At 45.7% G+C, this 26,008-nt stretch overlaps 1 protein-coding gene across 1 annotated transcript; it reads left to right on the forward strand.

Annotated features, from left to right (window-relative positions):
• The first annotated feature begins 22,142 nt into the window (after positions 1-22,142).
• LOC138775086 (general transcription factor II-I repeat domain-containing protein 2-like) lies at positions 22,143-23,954 on the forward strand. Its single transcript, XM_069955816.1, has one exon. It carries the CDS (start codon positions 22,143-22,145, stop codon positions 23,952-23,954), a length of 1,812 nt encoding a protein of 603 aa, XP_069811917.1.
• Positions 23,955-26,008: the final 2,054 nt, after the last annotated feature.

A 26,008-nucleotide genomic window follows, 5' to 3' on the forward strand; every position in this document is an offset into this window, starting at 1 on the left:
AATCTCTTTCCATGGGGTTTGTGATTCTCCAAGAGTCAAATAGATTGAGTTCTTTTAGCTTGTTGTGTATGGATTTAAGTTTATTTCTAGCGATTTTCGTTTTGCCTCCTGAAGTGTCTATTGAAGGATTTAGTGGTACATTGAGGTCCCCTCCCAAGATGATCCTGCCTTTTGCAAAACTCTGTAAGAGGGTTAGGGTTTCATTGATGAAGGAGAGCTGATCTTGATTGGGGGCATAAATGTTAGCTAATGTCAGAATTTCATCTTCTATGATGCAGTTAATGAATAGGTACCTGGCTTCTTTATCAGCTTTAGTGTCTAGGACTTTATGTGGTAGGTTTCTATGTAGGCCTATTGATACCCCTTTTGTTTTCTTGTCATCTGAGGTCGCATGGTACCATGCTGGAAAATATCTATTTTTCTTCAAGTCAGGGATACTATCCGACCTGAAGTGCGTTTCCTGTAGCATGACAACATGCGACCCCTTTTTGTGGAGGGAATATAATATGTTGGAGCGTTTCTCTGGAGTATTTAAACCATTAACGTTCCAAGTGGTGAGCCTAATGTCTGCCATTGTCAAACTTACAGTTGTGCGTGTGTCTAATCACCAGAGGGAGACGTGGAGTTTTTGGGTTGTCGGTTTCTGCGTCGCCAACGGACGTCTTTAGCTGCAGCCGCAAGGGTGTGACTAAGGATGGAGAGGTCTAGGTAAGGGAAAAGAAGTAAATGTGAGCGAACAATATAGAAAAATCAACTTGGAAATAATAAACAAACAAAAACAAACACAAAAAGCGTAAAAACTACGCGGGGAAAAAGGTGTGACTGGTTGTCACAGAGTCTAAATAAGACTAACTAACGGGTGGTTGAGTTGGGACGCTGCTGAACCAGCAGGCGTGAGTTCCCGGGCCTAGGGTGCATTGAGTAAATATGCCATGGGACTCCTGTATGTGTGAGGTTATGGGCATTTATGTTGCTGTAAAATCCTATATATAAAGAATGAGAAGAGGGTGTGTTGAAATGATCGGCCTGAAGTGTTTGTCTCAAAAAGTGAAGGCGGGTAGCAAATCTATGTGCTTGGGATGTATGGGTCACTAGTCTGTCTCCTGCCTAATATGCAGTCTAAATTGGTGTAACCTGGATTTGAGAATGTGGAATGAATTCGGTCTATGTGATGGGTGGAAAAGCGTAGTTTAGGCTACCTCTTAACTGATTATTGTGTTCTAATCTATTGTGTGGCGTGAATCATATGCTGATTCTGGGAAATACAATCGAAACAAACCAGGTTAAACCTGTAATAAGCAAGTTATCAATATAGAACATTGTGTACATAGAACATAATAAAAGTAAAAGCTACTCAGGAGCAAATGCAAAGTAGGATTATTAAATTGTCAAGGACCTATGCAACAAACATAATAAAGTTCAAAGACAGATACTTCAACCCGGATTAGAAGGTTATCTTCTCAGGTTTTTTTCTCTCTGCGGCAGAGGTGGAAGAGTCGGTCCTCTCCTGGAATCAGCCTCGTCCGTCCTTGATCTAGTTATGTAGGTGGGTGGGGGAAGAACCATTGTCTCATGGAGTTCAGTCCATTCTGGTAGATACAAGTTGCGTAGGTCCAAGGCAGTAAGGAAATCAGGAAGATCCTTTGGTTCCCTCAGAGTGTAGGTGCTCCCGTTGTATCTAACAGTCAGAGAAAAAGGGAACCCCCATTTGTACTGCAATCTTCTTTCTTGCAGGATCTGAGTGAGGGGTTTAAGCGTTGCTCGTTGTCTCAGAGTCAGCAGAGAAAGGTCCGTGAACAATTGTATCTTGGCTCCATTAAAGTCTATTTTGTCCAGATCTCGAGCCTTCCTAAGAATTTCCTCTTTTTGTGAGTAGTAATGTACTCTGCAAATTGTATCACGAGGCTTCCTGGGATCCTTCCCTCTTGGTTTCAGGGCTCTATGGATTCTGTCAATTTCAATATGTGAATCAGGTGGCTTGCCCAAAATCTTGTTAAATAATAGAGAAGATGCGCTGCATAATTCTGAGGTTTTAATCTCCTCCGGTAGGCCTCTGATTCTTATATTGTTGCGCCTACTCCTATTTTCTACATCATCCAATCGTAGGGTCAGCATTTTCTGTGAGATTTTTAAGTTCTCAGTGATACAAGTAAGTTCCTTGAGTTTGTCCTCGTGGTCTTTAAGAGTCTTGTCAGCATTCCCTGTTTTCTTTTCTAGTGTGGTCACTCTATCATGCACCACCGCAAGGTCTTTCTGCCAGGAGGCCTTTAAATCCTTGGCCAAGTTGTTTAGGTCTTGTTTGGACGGTATAAGCATAAGTAGAGCTTGTAGTTCAGGGTGCCCTTTCAAGGCTAACATGGCTTCCTCTGGCATTTTAGATCTTGTGTCCTCGCTAGATTTGGGATTATGTATGACCGAGTCATTGGAGGAGGAGTATGAGTCCTCGGATGACATAGAGTCTCTCAGGTAGAAGGACTTATTCAAATTTGTTTTCTTAGGTGTCTTGACCAGCTTCTTTTTATTAGGGGGTGGGGTTTCATCGTCAGATTCATTGGGAGTAGAATAGTGGTCTGAAATGTCCGACTCCTGTTGGCCTCTCTTTATCTGAGAAGGTTTAGGTAACGGCTCTAGAATCTCTTCTCCCATGTTATTCTGATTAGGTTTGTGGCGCTGGTAGACTGCTTGATCACGGATAAATCCATCTGCTGCCACTTCTAATATGGATGTATGATCCTCCATGTTCAGGCTGTTGTCAGATATTAGCTGGCCTGGTATGGACGGGGAGGTCTTTAGGGGTATGCTGCTTAAGTGGGGTTCCCAATTTATTGAGATGGATCCTATTTTAGGGATCGCCCCTTGTCCCCCTGCCACTGTGTGGCCTCTTTTCCCCTCTGCCTCTACCAAGATGGCCGCCGTATTAATATGTTTCCGCGGCTCACCTGATGAGGCTACTGGGGTCTCCCCGGGGTCTACTGTGGGATCGGGGGTCTGTTTGCCTAAAGCAGCATCTCTTACCCCCTCCGGCATCATCTCTTTCGACGCGGCATCCCTTTTTTGAGGCCCAGCAGTCATATCTTCACTGGCCTTCCCATCCAAGATGGCCGCCGCATCTCCCCTTCTAGCGCCGCTGACGGCGCTCTCGTCGCCTTCCGCCTTCTTCTCACGGGACGGCTGGCTCGATCGGAGGGTCTGGGAAGCTCTCATCCCACCTGTATTTGAGCTATTTGGTCTCAGGTCTTCAGCAGCTTGTCTCGCTGCTCTGCTGCTGGCCACGTGGGGAACCAAGATGGCCGCCGTCTCTTCCCGGCCGGAGCTGCAGCTGATCTTCTCAGCCCGGTCTCTCGTGGCTCTGTCCTTGGTGCTGATTTTCAGGCTTTTCTTGTTGCCTGTCAGCTCCTTTACCTTCCCCTTCTTATCTGGCCCTGAATCGCTCATCTTAGCGGTGCCGGGTCCCGGGGAAGCTGCGGCCGGTACGGGAGCTCTCACTGCCTGCTGCCGTCCATCAGCGTGCCAAGTCACGCCCCGCCGCCGTTGATTTTCTATGGGAATTGCAGAAATGACTTCTAAGCCTCAAAATAATGACTTTTTTTCCTAAGGTGGTAGGAATGAAACTCAGTGCGGGCTAGATGGGGTCCCCCCTGGGCACCGCAGACCTAAGCTTGTTTAACTCCTACCTCTTAATGGGACCGAGAAAAAATGACCTTTTCTGCACTCCAATGTAAGTCAATGGGGCGATTTTTTGGCTATGTGCTAGAAATGAAATTCAGTGCGGATTGGATGACTAATGACTTTTTTTCCTAAGGTGGTAGGAATGAAACTCAGTGCGGGCTGGATGGGGTCCCCCCTGGGCACCGCAGACCTAAGCTTGTTTAACTCCTACCTCTTAAAGGGACCGAGAAAAAATGACCTTTTCTGCACTCCAATGTAAGTCAATGGGGCGATTTTTTGGCTATGTGCTAGAAATGAAATTCAGTGCGGATTGGATGACAGGCACCCTAGGCACCCAGGATCGGCTTTAGTTTCACGTGTATCTCTTAAGCCGGCAGAGAAAACCCACCTGATATGCGCTCCACACAATTGAATTAGAGACGCCGTTGATTTTCTATGGGAATTGCAGAAATGACTTCTAAGCCTCAAAATAATGACTTTTTTTCCTAAGGTGGTAGGAATGAAACTCAGTGCGGGCTGGATGGGGTCCCCCCTGGGCACCGCAGACCTAAGCTTGTTTAACTCCTACCTCTTAAAGGGACCGAGAAAAAATGACCTTTTCTGCACTCCAATGTAAGTCAATGGGGCGATTTTTTGGCTATGTGCTAGAAATGAAATTGAGTGCGGATTGGATGACAGGCACCCTAGGCACCCAGGATCGGCTTTAGTTTCACGTGTATCTCTTAAGCCGGCAGAGAAAACCCACCTGATATGCGCTCCACACAATTGAATTAGAGACGCCGTTGATTTTCTATGGGAATTGCAGAAATGACTTCTAAGCCTCAAAATAATGACTTTTTTTCCTAAGGTGGTAGGAATGAAACTCAGTGCGGGCTAGATGGGGTCCCCCCTGGGCACCGCAGACCTAAGCTTGTTTAACTCCTACCTCTTAAAGGGACCGAGAAAAAATGACCTTTTCTGCACTCCAATGTAAGTCAATGGGGCGATTTTTTGGCTATGTGCTAGAAATGAAATTCAGTGCGGATTAAATGACTAATGACTTTTTTTCCTAAGGTGGTAGGAATGAAACTCAGTGCGGGCTGGATGGGGTCCCCCCTGGGCACCGCAGACCTAAGCTTGTTTAACTCCTACCTCTTAAAGGGACCGAGAAAAAATGACCTTTTCTGCACTCCAATGTAAGTCAATGGGGCGATTTTTTGGCTATGTGCTAGAAATGAAATTGAGTGCGGATTGGATGACAGGCACCCTAGGCACCCAGGATCGGCTTTAGTTTCACGTGTATCTCTTAAGCCGGCAGAGAAAACCCACCTGATATGCGCTCCACACAATTGAATTAGAGACGCCGTTGATTTTCTATGGGAATTGCAGAAATGACTTCTAAGCCTCAAAATAATGACTTTTTTTCCTAAGGTGGTAGGAATGAAACTCAGTGCGGGCTGGATGGGGTCCCCCCTGGGCACCGCAGACCTAAGCTTGTTTAACTCCTACCTCTTAAAGGGACCGAGAAAAAATGACCTTTTCTGCACTCCAATGTAAGTCAATGGGGCGATTTTTTGGCTATGTGCTAGAAATGAAATTCAGTGCGGATTGGATGACAGGCACCCTAGGCACCCAGGATCGGCTTTAGTTTCACGTGTATCTTATAAGCCGGCAGAGAAAATTCACCTGATATGCGCTCCACACAATTGAATTAGAGACGCCGTTGATTTTCTATGGGAATTGCAGAAATGACTTCTAAGCCTCAAAATAATGACTTTTTTTCCTAAGGTGGTAGGAATGAAACTCAGTGCGGGCTGGATGGGGTCCCCCCTGGGCACCGCAGACCTAAGCTTGTTTAACTCCTACCTCTTGAAGGGACCGAGAAAAAATGACCTTTTCTGCACTCCAATGTAAGTCAATGGGGCGATTTTTTGGCTATGTGCTAGAAATGAAATTCAGTGCGGATTGGATGACAGGCACCCTAGGCACCCAGGATCGGCTTTAGTTTCACGTGTATCTCTTAAGCCGGCAGAGAAAACCCACCTGATATGCGCTCCACACAATTGAATTAGAGACGCCGTTGATTTTCTATGGGAATTGCAGAAATGACTTCTAAGCCTCAAAATAATGACTTTTTTTCCTAAGGTGGTAGGAATGAAACTCAGTGCGGGCTAGATGGGGTCCCCCCTGGGCACCGCAGACCTAAGCTTGTTTAACTCCTACCTCTTAAAGGGACCGAGAAAAAAATGACCTTTTCTGCACTCCAATGTAAGTCAATGGGGCGATTTCTTGGCTATGTGCTAGAAATGAAATTCAGTGCGGATTGGATGACAGGCACCCTAGGCACCCAGGATCGGCTTTAGTTTCACGTGTATCTCTTAAGCCGGCAGAGAAAACCCACCTGATATGCGCTCCACACAATTGAATTAGAGACGCCGTTGATTTTCTATGGGAATTGCAGAAATGACTTCTAAGCCTCAAAATAATGACTTTTTTTCCTAAGGTGGTAGGAATGAAACTCAGTGCGGGCTAGATGGGGTCCCCCCTGGGCACCGCAGACCTAAGCTTGTTTAACTCCTACCTCTTAAAGGGACCGAGAAAAAATGACCTTTTCTGCACTCCAATGTAAGTCAATGGGGCGATTTTTTGGCTATGTGCTAGAAATGAAATTGAGTGCGGATTGGATGACAGGCACCCTAGGCACCCAGGATCGGCTTTAGTTTCACGTGTATCTCTTAAGCCGGCAGAGAAAACCCACCTGATATGCGCTCCACACAATTGAATTAGAGACGCCGTTGATTTTCTATGGGAATTGCAGAAATGACTTCTAAGCCTCAAAATAATGACTTTTTTTCCTAAGGTGGTAGGAATGAAACTCAGTGCGGGCTAGATGGGGTCCCCCCTGGGCACCGCAGACCTAAGCTTGTTTAACTCCTACCTCTTAAAGGGACCGAGAAAAAATGACCTTTTCTGCACTCCAATGTAAGTCAATGGGGCGATTTTTTGGCTATGTGCTAGAAATGAAATTGAGTGCGGATTGGATGACAGGCACCCTAGGCACCCAGGATCGGCTTTAGTTTCACGTGTATCTCTTAAGCCGGCAGAGAAAACCCACCTGATATGCGCTCCACACAATTGAATTAGAGACGCCGTTGATTTTCTATGGGAATTGCAGAAATGACTTCTAAGCCTCAAAATAATGACTTTTTTTCCTAAGGTGGTAGGAATGAAACTCAGTGCGGGCTGGATGGGGTCCCCCCTGGGCACCGCAGACCTAAGCTTGTTTAACTCCTACCTCTTAAAGGGACCGAGAAAAAATGACCTTTTCTGCACTCCAATGTAAGTCAATGGGGCGATTTTTTGGCTATGTGCTAGAAATGAAATTGAGTGCGGATTGGATGACAGGCACCCTAGGCACCCAGGATCGGCTTTAGTTTCACGTGTATCTCTTAAGCCGGCAGAGAAAACCCACCTGATATGCGCTCCACACAATTGAATTAGAGACGCCGTTGATTTTCTATGGGAATTGCAGAAATGACTTCTAAGCCTCAAAATAATGACTTTTTTTCCTAAGGTGGTAGGAATGAAACTCAGTGCGGGCTGGATGGGGTCCCCCCTGGGCACCGCAGACCTAAGCTTGTTTAACTCCTACCTCTTAAAGGGACCGAGAAAAAATGACCTTTTCTGCACTCCAATGTAAGTCAATGGGGCGATTTTTTGGCTATGTGCTAGAAATGAAATTGAGTGCGGATTGGATGACAGGCACCCTAGGCACCCAGGATCGGCTTTAGTTTCACGTGTATCTCTTAAGCCGGCAGAGAAAACCCACCTGATATGCGCTCCACACAATTGAATTAGAGACGCCGTTGATTTTCTATGGGAATTGCAGAAATGACTTCTAAGCCTCAAAATAATGACTTTTTTTCCTAAGGTGGTAGGAATGAAACTCAGTGCGGGCTAGATGGGGTCCCCCCTGGGCACCGCAGACCTAAGCTTGTTTAACTCCTACCTCTTAATGGGACCGAGAAAAAATGACCTTTTCTGCACTCCAATGTAAGTCAATGGGGCGATTTTTTGGCTATGTGCTAGAAATGAAATTCAGTGCGGATTGGATGACTAATGACTTTTTTTCCTAAGGTGGTAGGAATGAAACTCAGTGCGGGCTGGATGGGGTCCCCCCTGGGCACCGCAGACCTAAGCTTGTTTAACTCCTACCTCTTAAAGGGACCGAGAAAAAATGACCTTTTCTGCACTCCAATGTAAGTCAATGGGGCGATTTTTTGGCTATGTGCTAGAAATGAAATTCAGTGCGGATTGGATGACAGGCACCCTAGGCACCCAGGATCGGCTTTAGTTTCACGTGTATCTCTTAAGCCGGCAGAGAAAACCCACCTGATATGCGCTCCACACAATTGAATTAGAGACGCCGTTGATTTTCTATGGGAATTGCAGAAATGACTTCTAAGCCTCAAAATAATGACTTTTTTTCCTAAGGTGGTAGGAATGAAACTCAGTGCGGGCTGGATGGGGTCCCCCCTGGGCACCGCAGACCTAAGCTTGTTTAACTCCTACCTCTTAAAGGGACCGAGAAAAAATGACCTTTTCTGCACTCCAATGTAAGTCAATGGGGCGATTTTTTGGCTATGTGCTAGAAATGAAATTGAGTGCGGATTGGATGACAGGCACCCTAGGCACCCAGGATCGGCTTTAGTTTCACGTGTATCTCTTAAGCCGGCAGAGAAAACCCACCTGATATGCGCTCCACACAATTGAATTAGAGACGCCGTTGATTTTCTATGGGAATTGCAGAAATGACTTCTAAGCCTCAAAATAATGACTTTTTTTCCTAAGGTGGTAGGAATGAAACTCAGTGCGGGCTAGATGGGGTCCCCCCTGGGCACCGCAGACCTAAGCTTGTTTAACTCCTACCTCTTAAAGGGACCGAGAAAAAATGACCTTTTCTGCACTCCAATGTAAGTCAATGGGGCGATTTTTTGGCTATGTGCTAGAAATGAACTCAGTGCGGGCTGGATGGGGTCCCCCCTGGGCACCGCAGACCTAAGCTTGTTTAACTCCTACCTCTTAAAGGGACCGAGAAAAAATGACCTTTTCTGCACTCCAATGTAAGTCAATGGGGCGATTTTTTGGCTATGTGCTAGAAATGAAATTGAGTGCGGATTGGATGACAGGCACCCTAGGCACCCAGGATCGGCTTTAGTTTCACGTGTATCTCTTAAGCCGGCAGAGAAAACCCACCTGATATGCGCTCCACACAATTGAATTAGAGACGCCGTTGATTTTCTATGGGAATTGCAGAAATGACTTCTAAGCCTCAAAATAATGACTTTTTTTCCTAAGGTGGTAGGAATGAAACTCAGTGCGGGCTGGATGGGGTCCCCCCTGGGCACCGCAGACCTAAGCTTGTTTAACTCCTACCTCTTAAAGGGACCGAGAAAAAATGACCTTTTCTGCACTCCAATGTAAGTCAATGGGGCGATTTTTTGGCTATGTGCTAGAAATGAAATTCAGTGCGGATTGGATGACAGGCACCCTAGGCACCCAGGATCGGCTTTAGTTTCACGTGTATCTTATAAGCCGGCAGAGAAAATTCACCTGATATGCGCTCCACACAATTGAATTAGAGACGCCGTTGATTTTCTATGGGAATTGCAGAAATGACTTCTAAGCCTCAAAATAATGACTTTTTTTCCTAAGGTGGTAGGAATGAAACTCAGTGCGGGCTGGATGGGGTCCCCCCTGGGCACCGCAGACCTAAGCTTGTTTAACTCCTACCTCTTAAAGGGACCGAGAAAAAATGACCTTTTCTGCACTCCAATGTAAGTCAATGGGGCGATTTTTTGGCTATGTGCTAGAAATGAAATTGAGTGCGGATTGGATGACAGGCACCCTAGGCACCCAGGATCGGCTTTAGTTTCACGTGTATCTCTTAAGCCGGCAGAGAAAACCCACCTGATATGCGCTCCACACAATTGAATTAGAGACGCCGTTGATTTTCTATGGGAATTGCAGAAATGACTTCTAAGCCTCAAAATAATGACTTTTTTTCCTAAGGTGGTAGGAATGAAACTCAGTGCGGGCTAGATGGGGTCCCCCCTGGGCACCGCAGACCTAAGCTTGTTTAACTCCTACCTCTTAAAGGGACCGAGAAAAAATGACCTTTTCTGCACTCCAATGTAAGTCAATGGGGCGATTTTTTGGCTATGTGCTAGAAATGAAATTCAGTGCGGATAGGTGGTAGGAATGAAACTCAGTGCGGGCTGGATGGGGTCCCCCCTGGGCACCGCAGACCTAAGCTTGTTTAACTCCTACCTCTTAAAGGGACCGAGAAAAAATGACCTTTTCTGCACTCCAATGTAAGTCAATGGGGCGATTTTTTGGCTATGTGCTAGAAATGAAATTGAGTGCGGATTGGATGACAGGCACCCTAGGCACCCAGGATCGGCTTTAGTTTCACGTGTATCTCTTAAGCCGGCAGAGAAAACCCACCTGATATGCGCTCCACACAATTGAATTAGAGACGCCGTTGATTTTCTATGGGAATTGCAGAAATGACTTCTAAGCCTCAAAATAATGACTTTTTTTCCTAAGGTGGTAGGAATGAAACTCAGTGCGGGCTGGATGGGGTCCCCCCTGGGCACCGCAGACCTAAGCTTGTTTAACTCCTACCTCTTAAAGGGACCGAGAAAAAATGACCTTTTCTGCACTCCAATGTAAGTCAATGGGGCGATTTTTTGGCTATGTGCTAGAAATGAAATTCAGTGCGGATTGGATGACAGGCACCCTAGGCACCCAGGATCGGCTTTAGTTTCACGTGTATCTTATAAGCCGGCAGAGAAAATTCCACCTGATATGCGCTCCACACAATTGAATTAGAGACGCCGTTGATTTTCTATGGGAATTGCAGAAATGACTTCTAAGCCTCAAAATAATGACTTTTTTTCCTAAGGTGGTAGGAATGAAACTCAGTGCGGGCTGGATGGGGTCCCCCCTGGGCACCGCAGACCTAAGCTTGTTTAACTCCTACCTCTTAAAGGGACCGAGAAAAAATGACCTTTTCTGCACTCCAATGTAAGTCAATGGGGCGATTTTTTGGCTATGTGCTAGAAATGAAATTCAGTGCGGATTGGATGACAGGCACCCTAGGCACCCAGGATCGGCTTTAGTTTCACGTGTATCTCTTAAGCCGGCAGAGAAAACCCACCTGATATGCGCTCCACACAATTGAATTAGAGACGCCGTTGATTTTCTATGGGAATTGCAGAAATGACTTCTAAGCCTCAAAATAATGACTTTTTTTCCTAAGGTGGTAGGAATGAAACTCAGTGCGGGCTGGATGGGGTCCCCCCTGGGCACCGCAGACCTAAGCTTGTTTAACTCCTACCTCTTAAAGGGACCGAGAAAAAATGACCTTTTCTGCACTCCAATGTAAGTCAATGGGGCGATTTTTTGGCTATGTGCTAGAAATGAAATTGAGTGCGGATTGGATGACAGGCACCCTAGGCACCCAGGATCGGCTTTAGTTTCACGTGTATCTCTTAAGCCGGCAGAGAAAACCCACCTGATATGCGCTCCACACAATTGAATTAGAGACGCCGTTGATTTTCTATGGGAATTGCAGAAATGACTTCAAAGCCTCAAAATAATGACTTTTTTTCCTAAGGTGGTAGGAATGAAACTCAGTGCGGGCTGGATGGGGTCCCCCCTGGGCACCGCAGACCTAAGCTTGTTTAACTCCTACCTCTTAAAGGGACCGAGAAAAAATGACCTTTTCTGCACTCCAATGTAAGTCAATGGGGCGATTTTTTGGCTATGTGCTAGAAATGAAATTCAGTGCGGATTGGATGACAGGCACCCTAGGCACCCAGGATCGGCTTTAGTTTCACGTGTATCTCTTAAGCCGGCAGAGAAAACCCACCTGATATGCGCTCCACACAATTGAATTAGAGACGCCGTTGATTTTCTATGGGAATTGCAGAAATGACTTCTAAGCCTCAAAATAATGACTTTTTTTCCTAAGGTGGTAGGAATGAAACTCAGTGCGGGCTAGATGGGGTCCCCCCTGGGCACCGCAGACCTAAGCTTGTTTAACTCCTACCTCTTAAAGGGACCGAGAAAAAATGACCTTTTCTGCACTCCAATGTAAGTCAATGGGGCGATTTTTTGGCTATGTGCTAGAAATGAAATTCAGTGCGGATTAAATGACTAATGACTTTTTTTCCTAAGGTGGTAGGAATGAAACTCAGTGCGGGCTGGATGGGGTCCCCCCTGGGCACCGCAGACCTAAGCTTGTTTAACTCCTACCTCTTAAAGGGACCGAGAAAAAATGACCTTTTCTGCACTCCAATGTAAGTCAATGGGGCGATTTTTTGGCTATGTGCTAGAAATGAAATTGAGTGCGGATTGGATGACAGGCACCCTAGGCACCCAGGATCGGCTTTAGTTTCACGTGTATCTCTTAAGCCGGCAGAGAAAACCCACCTGATATGCGCTCCACACAATTGAATTAGAGACGCCGTTGATTTTCTATGGGAATTGCAGAAATGACTTCTAAGCCTCAAAATAATGACTTTTTTTCCTAAGGTGGTAGGAATGAAACTCAGTGCGGGCTGGATGGGGTCCCCCCTGGGCACCGCAGACCTAAGCTTGTTTAACTCCTACCTCTTAAAGGGACCGAGAAAAAATGACCTTTTCTGCACTCCAATGTAAGTCAATGGGGCGATTTTTTGGCTATGTGCTAGAAATGAAATTCAGTGCGGATTGGATGACAGGCACCCTAGGCACCCAGGATCGGCTTTAGTTTCACGTGTATCTCTTAAGCCGGCAGAGAAAACCCACCTGATATGCGCTCCACACAATTGAATTAGAGACGCCGTTGATTTTCTATGGGAATTGCAGAAATGACTTCTAAGCCTCAAAATAATGACTTTTTTTCCTAAGGTGGTAGGAATGAAACTCAGTGCGGGCTGGATGGGGTCCCCCCTGGGCACCGCAGACCTAAGCTTGTTTAACTCCTACCTCTTAAAGGGACCGAGAAAAAATGACCTTTTCTGCACTCCAATGTAAGTCAATGGGGCGATTTTTTGGCTATGTGCTAGAAATGAAATTACAGTGCGGATTGGATGACAGGCACCCTAGGCACCCAGGATCGGCTTTAGTTTCACGTGTATCTCTTAAGCCGGCAGAGAAAACCCACCTGATATGCGCTCCACACAATTGAATTAGAGACGCCGTTGATTTTCTATGGGAATTGCAGAAATGACTTCTAAGCCTCAAAATAATGACTTTTTTTCCTAAGGTGGTAGGAATGAAACTCAGTGCGGGCTAGATGGGGTCCCCCCTGGGCACCGCAGACCTAAGCTTGTTTAACTCCTACCTCTTAAAGGGACCGAGAAAAAATGACCTTTTCTGCACTCCAATGTAAGTCAATGGGGCGATTTTTTGGCTATGTGCTAGAAATGAAATTCAGTGCGGATTCTAAGCCTCAAAATAATGACTTTTTTTCCTAAGGTGGTAGGAATGAAACTCAGTGCGGGCTGGATGGGGTCCCCCCTGGGCACCGCAGACCTAAGCTTGTTTAACTCCTACCTCTTAAAGGGACCGAGAAAAAATGACCTTTTCTGCACTCCAATGTAAGTCAATGGGGCGATTTTTTGGCTATGTGCTAGAAATGAAATTGAGTGCGGATTGGATGACAGGCACCCTAGGCACCCAGGATCGGCTTTAGTTTCACGTGTATCTCTTAAGCCGGCAGAGAAAACCCACCTGATATGCGCTCCACACAATTGAATTAGAGACGCCGTTGATTTTCTATGGGAATTGCAGAAATGACTTCTAAGCCTCAAAATAATGACTTTTTTTCCTAAGGTGGTAGGAATGAAACTCAGTGCGGGCTGGATGGGGTCCCCCCTGGGCACCGCAGACCTAAGCTTGTTTAACTCCTACCTCTTAAAGGGACCGAGAAAAAATGACCTTTTCTGCACTCCAATGTAAGTCAATGGGGCGATTTTTTGGCTATGTGCTAGAAATGAAATTCAGTGCGGATTGGATGACAGGCACCCTAGGCACCCAGGATCGGCTTTAGTTTCACGTGTATCTCTTAAGCCGGCAGAGAAAACCCACCTGATATGCGCTCCACACAATTGAATTAGAGACGCCGTTGATTTTCTATGGGAATTGCAGAAATGACTTCTAAGCCTCAAAATAATGACTTTTTTTCCTAAGGTGGTAGGAATGAAACTCAGTGCGGGCTGGATGGGGTCCCCCCTGGGCACCGCAGACCTAAGCTTGTTTAACTCCTACCTCTTAAAGGGACCGAGAAAAAATGACCTTTTCTGCACTCCAATGTAAGTCAATGGGGCGATTTTTTGGCTATGTGCTAGAAATGAAATTCAGTGCGGATTGGATGACAGGCACCCTAGGCACCCAGGATCGGCTTTAGTTTCACGTGTATCTCTTAAGCCGGCAGAGAAAACCCACCTGATATGCGCTCCACACAATTGAATTAGAGACGCCGTTGATTTTCTATGGGAATTGCAGAAATGACTTCTAAGCCTCAAAATAATGACTTTTTTTCCTAAGGTGGTAGGAATGAAACTCAGTGCGGGCTGGATGGGGTCCCCCCTGGGCACCGCAGACCTAAGCTTGTTTAACTCCTACCTCTTAAAGGGACCGAGAAAAAATGACCTTTTCTGCACTCCAATGTAAGTCAATGGGGCGATTTTTTGGCTATGTGCTAGAAATGAAATTCAGTGCGGATTGGATGACAGGCACCCTAGGCACCCAGGATCGGCTTTAGTTTCACGTGTATCTCTTAAGCCGGCAGAGAAAACCCACCTGATATGCGCTCCACACAATTGAATAGAGACGCCGTTGATTTTCTATGGGAATTGCAGAAATGACTTCTAAGCCTCAAAATAATGACTTTTTTTCCTAAGGTGGTAGGAATGAAACTCAGTGCGGGCTGGATGGGGTCCCCCCTGGGCACCGCAGACCTAAGCTTGTTTAACTCCTACCTCTTAAAGGGACCGAGAAAAAATGACCTTTTCTGCACTCCAATGTAAGTCAATGGGGCGATTTTTTGGCTATGTGCTAGAAATGAAATTCAGTGCGGATTGGATGACAGGCACCCTAGGCACCCAGGATCGGCTTTAGTTTCACGTGTATCTCTTAAGCCGGCAGAGAAAACCCACCTGATATGCGCTCCACACAATTGAATTAGAGACGCCGTTGATTTTCTATGGGAATTGCAGAAATGACTTCTAAGCCTCAAAATAATGACTTTTTTTCCTAAGGTGGTAGGAATGAAACTCAGTGCGGGCTGGATGGGGTCCCCCCTGGGCACCGCAGACCTAAGCTTGTTTAACTCCTACCTCTTAAAGGGACCGAGAAAAAATGACCTTTTCTGCACTCCAATGTAAGTCAATGGGGCGATTTTTTGGCTATGTGCTAGAAATGAAATTCAGTGCGGATTGGATGACAGGCACCCTAGGCACCCAGGATCGGCTTTAGTTTCACGTGTATCTCTTAAGCCGGCAGAGAAAACCCACCTGATATGCGCTCCACACAATTGAATTAGAGACGCCGTTGATTTTCTATGGGAATTGCAGAAATGACTTCTAAGCCTCAAAATAATGACTTTTTTTCCTAAGGTGGTAGGAATGAAACTCAGTGCGGGCTGGATGGGGTCCCCCCTGGGCACCGCAGACCTAAGCTTGTTTAACTCCTACCTCTTAAAGGGACCGAGAAAAAATGACCTTTTCTGCACTCCAATGTAAGTCAATGGGGCGATTTTTTGGCTATGTGCTAGAAATGAAATTGAGTGCGGATTGGATGACAGGCACCCTAGGCACCCAGGATCGGCTTTAGTTTCACGTGTATCTCTTAATGTTTCAATAGTTTTTATTGAGTTTTAAAAGTATAATTTTAACAATAAAGGTAAAATTAAATTGCAGGAACATAATGCTGTGACATGCTGTACATTAACACAGATATGTAAAGCTGAGGATAAATAATAATGTTACAAGACATAAAGAGACAACAACAAACAACACTGCAACAATTTGCAGTAATGTACACATGCAGTTGTATGAAATGTATATAGCCAGCATAAGGTAGTAATTGCGTAACTATCATAAGTGTGATATAACGGTAGTTGGAGCAGGAAGAAGCTTGTAAGTTAAGATCTGGATATGCTGATAGGATGTGACGACTTGCTAAGATATCATGGCAATGAAAACGTGTTTAGCTAAGTGGGTTGATATTAAAAACCAGTTAACGATTAAATGATACATAGGTGATGTAGTAGACGTTAAAATGAGAACCCTATGTATACCCGGCATGTGTAATAAGCAAATGTCGAAAATATGGTGAAAGACACACACGACAAAAACTGCTTTCAAAGAGGTAACGTAAGCATAAATCAAATAGCTGTTCACCTCAAACCTAAATGAAAAAACATATTAACTACACATCACTGCTAACGAAAAAGTACAAGTGTACTAACACTCCGGCATATGCAACCATTAATAGGCAGTTGCACCGAAGAGAAGGTGTAGGGGGTAAGTAGTCCAGCCCATGCCGTATAACAGGGAAGAAAAATACGTTAAGAAAGGGGATAACAGTTTCAGATGCCCGTGTTGGAGCTAGAACGCATATTCCAAGATGTCAGGAGCCGCAATCCTTCTTCCGGACCAGTGATCACATATTTGGAATTGTCCCTGAGCACCATAAGTTGTGCAGAGTTGTACCATTTGTATTTGACATCATTGTCCCTCAAAATTTTAGTGACATTTGCGAGTGCCTTACGTCTCCTGAGCGTTTCGGGTGAGAGATCCGAGAAGACAGCCACGTTTTTATATTCCGCTGGAAGTGATTCAGGATTCCTAGTAGCTGAAAGAAACATTGTCTTAATATGCAAGAAATGTATCCTTGCAATGACATCTCTTGGCTTCTCCTGTGATAAATATTTGGGTCTGGGGACCCTGCGTGACCAGTCAATAACCAGTTCGCGATTGACACATTGTGGCATCGCTTGTTTTATACAACGTTGAATATATGACGAAAGGTCTGGTGGAGCAATGGATTCAGGGATGCCTCGGAATTTCAAATTGTTGCGCCTTTTGTAATCATCCAGCTCCAGAGTTTTATTAGAAAGAAGGTGAAGATCATGTTCCAATTTCTGACACGTTTCCGCTAGGGAATTGTGTGACTCAATCACCTCGCTTAGTTTTGACTCTGCTAGAAGCACTCGGTCCTCCGCTGCTCTCATGGATTGTGTAAAATTTTTAACTATACTGTCCAGGCCAGTCAATAAAGAATCCTTAAAGGAAAGCAAAGTTTGCTTGAAATAAGAAGGTGTCAGCTGTGATTCAGAAGATGGCGGCAACTCAGAGAACAAGTGGTCTGGAACCAGAGAAGCAAAGATAGAGTTCCAAATGCCGGTGGAAGGAAGACCATGTTGTTGTGAAGTTAAGAAGGTGTGAGCAGAAGTGTCACTGTAGACGGAGTTGGAAGCTTTGCTGACAAACGTACAAGCTGATGGAGATAGAGTCCCCAGAGAATTAGTAGTGGCTGAGAGTTCAGTGGTGTTGAGTAGCGACCGCGGGCTCTGTGGATCACCTGCCTGTGCAGTCGCTGTGGTAGGTGGCGAAAGTATGGAAGCGGTGTCCCTTTGATCCGAGCTGCGCTGAGAGTCAGGAGTTGCCTGTAATGTTAGAGTCTTAGGAGCAAGAGTAGCTGCCTTCTTTCCAGTAGACAAGTTTGAGTTTGCGGCAAGTGCTGGTGTCATGGAGTTCTCAGAAGGAGCAGCTGATAACTGGGGAAAGGATGAAGGCACAGGAGGCAACAAACAGGGAGAGGACAGGACGTCCTGAGCATCAGGGACTTTGTCGGGAGGGATTTTTTGCACGTCAACTGATAGAATCGGGGGAGAGCTGTCCTTACCAATGTTACGGGAGGGAGAGAGTCGGGCAACCCCAGCTGATGACATCAAGCTTAGTCCCTCAGAAGACTTTGTACGGGGTGCCGGCCGTTCATCAGAGTCCTCCGAATCAGTCTCCCAGGAGAGAAAGCGGCGGGTATATGGAGAGGGAGTATTTTCCTGTACCTGTCGGCCCGAAGAAGCTGTTGAATCCGCCGCTGTTGAAGTACATGATGAGCGGGTTGTTGCGGAGGACACGGTAGAGTACTGGGTCCGCAGGCGACGTTGTGGAGAGCAGCCGGCGCCATCTTGTTTCAGCGGGGCCTGATCTTGTTGCGGTCCGCGCTGCTTGTAGGCTCGTCTCCGCTGCCTCTGCATGCTAATTATGGGATCCCCGGGTAGTAGTAAAGGTCCGGTGAAGAAGAGAGGTACCGCTGTTAGGAAGGTCCAATAGATGAAGCTAGTAAACGCTGTGTCGGGCAGGAGCTCAAACGGGATGCGTCCTTCCCTGACGGCTGCAGGCCACGCCCCCCCACGTGTATCTCTTAAGCCGGCAGAGAAAACCCACCTGATATGCGCTCCACACAATTGAATTAGAGACGCCGTTGATTTTCTATGGGAATTGCAGAAATGACTTCTAAGCCTCAAAATAATGACTTTTTTTCCTAAGGTGGTAGGAATGAAACTCAGTGCGGGCTGGATGGGGTCCCCCCTGGGCACCGCAGACCTAAGCTTGTTTAACTCCTACCTCTTAAAGGGACCGAGAAAAAATGACCTTTTCTGCACTCCAATGTAAGTCAATGGGGCGATTTTTTGGCTATGTGCTAGAAATGAAATTCAGTGCGGATTGGATGACAGGCACCCTAGGCACCCAGGATCGGCTTTAGTTTCACGTGTATCTCTTAAGCCGGCAGAGAAAACCCACCTGATATGCGCTCCACACAATTGAATAGAGACGCCGTTGATTTTCTATGGGAATTGCAGAAATGACTTCTAAGCCTCAAAATAATGACTTTTTTTCCTAAGGTGGTAGGAATGAAACTCAGTGCGGGCTGGATGGGGTCCCCCCTGGGCACCGCAGACCTAAGCTTGTTTAACTCCTACCTCTTAAAGGGACCGAGAAAAAATGACCTTTTCTGCACTCCAATGCAAGTCAATGGGGCGATTTTTTGGCTATGTGCTAGAAATGAAATTCAGTGCGGATTGGATGACAGGCACCCTAGGCACCCAGGATCGGCTTTAGTTTCACGTGTATCTCTTAAGCCGGCAGAGAAAACCCACCTGATATGCGCTCCACACAATTGAATAGAGACGCCGTTGATTTTCTATGGGAATTGCAGAAATGACTTCTAAGCCTCAAAATAATGACTTTTTTTCCTAAGGTGGTAGGAATGAAACTCAGTGCGGGCTGGATGGGGTCCCCCCTGGGCACCGCAGACCTAAGCTTGTTTAACTCCTACCTCTTAAAGGGACCGAGAAAAAATGACCTTTTCTGCACTCCAATGTAAGTCAATGGGGCGATTTTTTGGCTATGTGCTAGAAATGAAATTCAGTGCGGATTGGATGACAGGCACCCTAGGCACCCAGGATCGGCTTTAGTTTCACGTGTATCTCTTAAGCCGGCAGAGAAAACCCACCTGATATGCGCTCCACACAATTGAATTAGAGACGCCGTTGATTTTCTGTGGGAATTGCAGAAATGACTTCTAAGCCTCAAAATAATGACTTTTTTTCCTAAGGTGGTAGGAATGAAACTCAGTGCGGGCTGGATGGGGTCCCCCCTGGGCACCGCAGACCTAAGCTTGTTTAACTCCTACCTCTTAAAGGGACCGAGAAAAAATGACCTTTTCTGCACTCCAATGTAAGTCAATGGGGCGATTTTTTGGCTATGTGCTAGAAATGAAATTCAGTGCGGATTGGATGACAGGCACCCTAGGCACCCAGGATCGGCTTTAGTTTCACGTGTATCTCTTAAGCCGGCAGAGAAAACCCACCTGATATGCGCTCCACACAATTGAATAGAGACGCCGTTGATTTTCTATGGGAATTGCAGAAATGACTTCTAAGCCTCAAAATAATGACTTTTTTTCCTAAGGTGGTAGGAATGAAACTCAGTGCGGGCTGGATGGGGTCCCCCCTGGGCACCGCAGACCTAAGCTTGTTTAACTCCTACCTCTTAAAGGGACCGAGAAAAAATGACCTTTTCTGCACTCCAATGTAAGTCAATGGGGCGATTTTTTGGCTATGTGCTAGAAATGAAATTCAGTGCGGATTGGATGACAGGCACCCTAGGCACCCAGGATCGGCTTTAGTTTCACGTGTATCTCTTAAGCCGGCAGAGAAAACCCACCTGATATGCGCTCCACACAATTGAATTAGAGACGCCGTTGATTTTCTATGGGAATTGCAGAAATGACTTCTAAGCCTCAAAATAATGACTTTTTTTCCTAAGGTGGTAGGAATGAAACTCAGTGCGGGCTGGATGGGGTCCCCCCTGGGCACCGCAGACCTAAGCTTGTTTAACTCCTACCTCTTAAAGGGACCGAGAAAAAATGACCTTTTCTGCACTCCAATGTAAGTCAATGGGGCGATTTTTTGGCTATGTGCTAGAAATGAAATTCAGTGCGGATTGGATGACAGGCACCCTAGGCACCCAGGATCGGCTTTAGTTTCACGTGTATCTCTTAAGCCGGCAGAGAAAACCCACCTGATATGCGCTCCACACAATTGAATTAGAGACGCCGTTGATTTTCTATGGGAATTGCAGAAATGACTTCTAAGCCTCAAAATAATGACTTTTTTTCCTAAGGTGGTAGGAATGAAACTCAGTGCGGGCTGGATGGGGTCCCCCCTGGGCACCGCAGACCTAAGCTTGTTTAACTCCTACCTCTTAAAGGGACCGAGAAAAAATGACCTTTTCTGCACTCCAATGTAAGTCAATGGGGCGATTTTTTGGCTATGTGCTAGAAATGAAATTGCAGTGCGGATTGGATGACAGGCACCCTAGGCACCCAGGATCGGCTTTAGTTTCACGTGTATCTCTTAAGCCGGCAGAGAAAACCCACCTGATATGCGCTCCACACAATTGAATTAGAGACGCCGTTGATTTTCTATGGGAATTGCAGAAATGACTTCTAAGCCTCAAAATAATGACTTTTTTTCCTAAGGTGGTAGGAATGAAACTCAGTGCGGGCTGGATGGGGTCCCCCCTGGGCACCGCAGACCTAAGCTTGTTTAACTCCTACCTCTTAAAGGGACCGAGAAAAAATGACCTTTTCTGCACTCCAATGTAAGTCAATGGGGCGATTTTTTGGCTATGTGCTAGAAATGAAATTCAGTGCGGATTGGATGACAGGCACCCTAGGCACCCAGGATCGGCTTTAGTTTCACGTGTATCTCTTAAGCCGGCAGAGAAAACCCACCTGATATGCGCTCCACACAATTGAATAGAGACGCCGTTGATTTTCTATGGGAATTGCAGAAATGACTTCTAAGCCTCAAAATAATGACTTTTTTTCCTAAGGTGGTAGGAATGAAACTCAGTGCGGGCTGGATGGGGTCCCCCCTGGGCACCGCAGACCTAAGCTTGTTTAACTCCTACCTCTTAAAGGGACCGAGAAAAAATGACCTTTTCTGCACTCCAATGTAAGTCAATGGGGCGATTTTTTGGCTATGTGCTAGAAATGAAATTCAGTGCGGATTGGATGACAGGCACCCTAGGCACCCAGGATCGGCTTTAGTTTCACGTGTATCTCTTAAGCCGGCAGAGAAAACCCACCTGATATGCGCTCCACACAATTGAATTAGAGACGCCGTTGATTTTCTATGGGAATTGCAGAAATGACTTCTAAGCCTCAAAATAATGACTTTTTTTCCTAAGGTGGTAGGAATGAAACTCAGTGCGGGCTGGATGGGGTCCCCCCTGGGCACCGCAGACCTAAGCTTGTTTAACTCCTACCTCTTAAAGCAGGCATGTCCAAAGTCCGGCCCGCGGGCCATTTGCGGCCCGCGTTCCGAACTTTTGCGGCCCCCCAGGTATCCAGCAGCAGCTAGCGGAATTCCGCAATGGAATTGTCCGTCGCGGAATTCCGCTAGCCTCCCGCTCATAATGGGAGTGTATGGGAGGCGCGCGCTGCGCGTACAGAGCAGCAGCTCGCGCCTCTCATAGACTCCCATTATGAGCGGCACTTTGCTCAGTGGGACGGGGGGCCGTACTGAGTACTGACATCTCGGAAATCGCGAGATTTCGGCTTTCCGAGATTTCAGTACTGAGTACTGACAGCCAGCTGGAGATCTCGGACGGGGGCCGTACTGAGTACTGACATCTCGGAAATCGCGAGATTTCGGCTTTCCGAGATTTCAGTACTGAGTACTGACAGCCAGCTGGAGATCTCGGACAGGGGCCATACTGAGTACTGACATCTCGGAAATCGCGAGATTTCGGCTTTCCGAGATTTCAGTACTGAGTACTGACAGCCAGCTGGAGATCTTGCATGTTCCACCCTCTGCACCTTTCTAATCTCTCCCCTTTTGGCCAATTTTTATAATGGCAACTATGAATAAAAAACGAAAAGTTGACAGCGAGGGACGCCGCTTTCAGGACAAGTGGAAAGTGGAATATTTTTTCACTGAAATAAAGAATAACTGTGTTTGTCTGATATGCCAAGAGACCGTGGCTGTTTATAAGGAATTTAATGTCAAGCGACACTATCAGTCAAAACATAGCACATATGACAAGCTAACAGGGCGTGACAGAAGTGAAAAGTTGAAGCAACTTGAAGCTGTTTTATTGTCACAACAGCGATTTTTTACAAGAGCCCGTGAGTCAACTGAAAATGCCACAAAGGCTAGCTATGAGGTGGCAGCGTTAATTGCTAAAAATTGCAAATCTTTTGCAGAGGGTGACTTTATCAAAGAATGTGTTATGAAAATGGTACAGAATATCTGTCCCGAGAAAAAGCAAGAGTTTTCCAACATTTGCCTGGCTCGTAACACTGTAGCACGGAGAATTGAAGATATCTCGTCGGATATTAAGAGACAATTGATGTCAAAAGGAGCTGATTTTGACTTCTTTTCAATAGCCTGTGATGAAAGCACGGACCTCTCTGACACAGCTCAGTTGCTGATTTTTTTAAGAGGTGTGGATGATGAAATGAATGTGACTGAAGAGCTACTTGACCTCCAGAGCCTCAAGGATCAAACAAGAGGGAAAGATTTATTTCATTCCGTTTATTCTGCCATAGACGACATGAAACTGCCTTGGAACAAAGTTACTGGAATTATTACTGATGGGGCACCTGCCATGACTGGTGAACGAAGTGGATTATCAACCCTAATCTGTAACAAGGTGAGCGAAGAAGGAGGCAAAGCTATTAAACTTCATTGCATCATTCATCAACAAGTTCTCTGTGCTAAACATCTCCAATATGATCATGTTATGAAACCAGTGGTAAAGACCATTAATTTTATCCGCTCTAAAGCCCTGTACCACCGCCAGTTTAAACAGTTTCTACTGGATATACAGGCTGAATATGAAGATGTTTCATATCATAACGATGTAAGATGGCTCAGTCGGGGGTCTGCACTGCAACGTTTCTACTCTCTCAGAAAGGAAATAGGAGAATTCTTGGAAACAAAGGGACAACCAATGCGAGAACTATCTGATCCAATTTGGCTAGCTGATTTGGGGTTTCTAGTTGACCTAACAAAGCATCTGAATGTACTGAACACGAATCTTCAGGGCAAAGATTCAGCGGTGAACCAACTTTATTCACACCTCAAAGCCTTTGAAACAAAGCTGCAACTTTTCCTAAGGCATTTGTCACAAACACCGCCCAATACCATCCATTTTTCAGCGCTACAGGAAATAATTAACAGTTTTCCACAGAATGATATCAGTGCGCAAACAAACAGGTATACAGCAGACATCACATCTCTGGCTGGAGAGTTTAAACGGCGCTTTCAAGATTTTGCAGCTATTGAAAAGGACATCAGCATTTTCTCCTCTCCATTCTCTGTTGACCCCGACAATGCTCCTGATCAGTTGCAGCTCGAGCTCATTGAACTACATTGTGACAGCGAGTTAAGAAGTCGTCATCAACATCTCTCTCTTGTTAACTTTTACCGCCAATTGGATAAGAGTCGGTTTCAAGAGATTCGAACATTGGCTAAGAAAACCCTGAGCTTGTTTGGCTCAACATATTTGTGTGAGAAGACATTCTCTGTTATGAACTTTAACAAGAACCGCGTGAGGACAAGACTAAGTGACTCTCACCTGCGTGACATTTTGTGCATCAAAACCACGACCTTTGAACCAGACCTAGTCTATGTGCTGCAGTCCAGATCCCAGTTTCACCCTTCACATTAGTGCAGGCTAGTTTCTTTTTTTTTTTTTTTTCAATTGAGATTAATAAAATCTTGCTTAATGTCAGTTGGATAGACAGTTATATATTTGAACACATGTATACTTGCTGTTATGTTCCTGTTCACATTTTTTGAACTGATAAGTTGACAGACAACCTTACATTACTTTGTGTAATGTACTTTACAATGTTCCTGATATATCCCAGTTTCCTGTTTTTATTATATTAAAGGGGTTGTCCAAGTTCAGAACCCAGACATGCCCCCTTTTTCACCCAGGCAGCCCCCTGCCATAATCATCAGAGCATCTCATGCTCCGATGTGCTCCCTTTCCTCTGCGCAATTTAGTGCAGGACTAAAGTAGGGCATTGTAGCATAAACTGCTTCGATGCTCAAGTCAGGAAGGGGCTTCCTGGGTGAGAATGGGGGTATATCTGGGTTAACCCCTTTAAGGCAGATTGATTAAACACCTGTTTAGATTTGTCATACAAGTCCTAAAATAAAAAGTATGCAGTTTTCAATAAACTTTGTAAAAAAAAAAGTTTATTTGCATTCATTTTAATGGTCCAAAGAATGTCAAGCAAAATGGTCGGCCCTCGCACATGTTCACTTCATCAAATTTGGCACTCTTCGAAAAAAGTTTGGACATGCCTGTCTTAAAGGGACCGAGAAAAAATGACCTTTTCTGCACTCCAATGTAAGTCAATGGGGCGATTTTTTGGCTATGTGCTAGAAATGAAATTCAGTGCGGATTGGATGACAGGCACCCTAGGCACCCAGGATCGGCTTTAGTTTCACGTGTATCTCTTAAGCCGGCAGAGAAAACCCACCTGATATGCGCTCCACACAATTGAATTAGAGACGCCGTTGATTTTCTATGGGAATTGCAGAAATGACTTCTAAGCCTCAAAATAATGACTTTTTTTCCTAAGGTGGTAGGAATGAAACTCAGTGCGGGCTGGATGGGGTCCCCCCTGGGCACCGCAGACCTAAGCTTGTTTAACTCCTACCTCTTAAAGGGACCGAGAAAAAATGACCTTTTCTGCACTCCAATGTAAGTCAATGGGGCGATTTTTTGGCTATGTGCTAGAAATGAAATTCAGTGCGGATTGGATGACAGGCACCCTAGGCACCCAGGATCGGCTTTAGTTTCACGTGTATCTCTTAAGCCGGCAGAGAAAACCCACCTGATATGCGCTCCACACAATTGAATTAGAGACGCCGTTGATTTTCTATGGGAATTGCAGAAATGACTTCTAAGCCTCAAAATAATGACTTTTTTTCCTAAGGTGGTAGGAATGAAACTCAGTGCGGGCTGGATGGGGTCCCCCCTGGGCACCGCAGACCTAAGCTTGTTTAACTCCTACCTCTTAAAGGGACCGAGAAAAAATGACCTTTTCTGCACTCCAATGTAAGTCAATGGGGCGATTTTTTGGCTATGTGCTAGAAATGAAATTGAGTGCGGATTGGATGACAGGCACCCTAGGCACCCAGGATCGGCTTTAGTTTCACGTGTATCTCTTAAGCCGGCAGAGAAAACCCACCTGATATGCGCTCCACACAATTGAATTAGAGACGCCGTTGATTTTCCATGGGAATTGCAGAAATGACTTCTAAGCCTCAAAATAATGACTTTTTTTCCTAAGGTGGTAGGAATGAAACTCAGTGCGGGCTGGATGGGGTCCCCCCTGGGCACCGCAGACCTAAGCTTGTTTAACTCCTACCTCTTAAAGGGACCGAGAAAAAATGACCTTTTCTGCACTCCAATGTAAGTCAATGGGGCGATTTTTTGGCTATGTGCTAGAAATGAAATTGAGTGCGGATTGGATGACAGGCACCCTAGGCACCCAGGATCGGCTTTAGTTTCACGTGTATCTCTTAAGCCGGCAGAGAAAACCCACCTGATATGCGCTCCACACAATTGAATTAGAGACGCCGTTGATTTTCTATGGGAATTGCAGAAATGACTTCTAAGCCTCAAAATAATGACTTTTTTTCCTAAGGTGGTAGGAATGAAACTCAGTGCGGGCTAGATGGGGTCCCCCCTGGGCACCGCAGACC

This window comes from Dendropsophus ebraccatus, unplaced genomic scaffold, assembly GCF_027789765.1.
Source record: "Dendropsophus ebraccatus isolate aDenEbr1 unplaced genomic scaffold, aDenEbr1.pat pat_scaffold_1316_ctg1, whole genome shotgun sequence".
Classification (NCBI taxonomy): domain Eukaryota; kingdom Metazoa; phylum Chordata; class Amphibia; order Anura; family Hylidae; genus Dendropsophus; species Dendropsophus ebraccatus.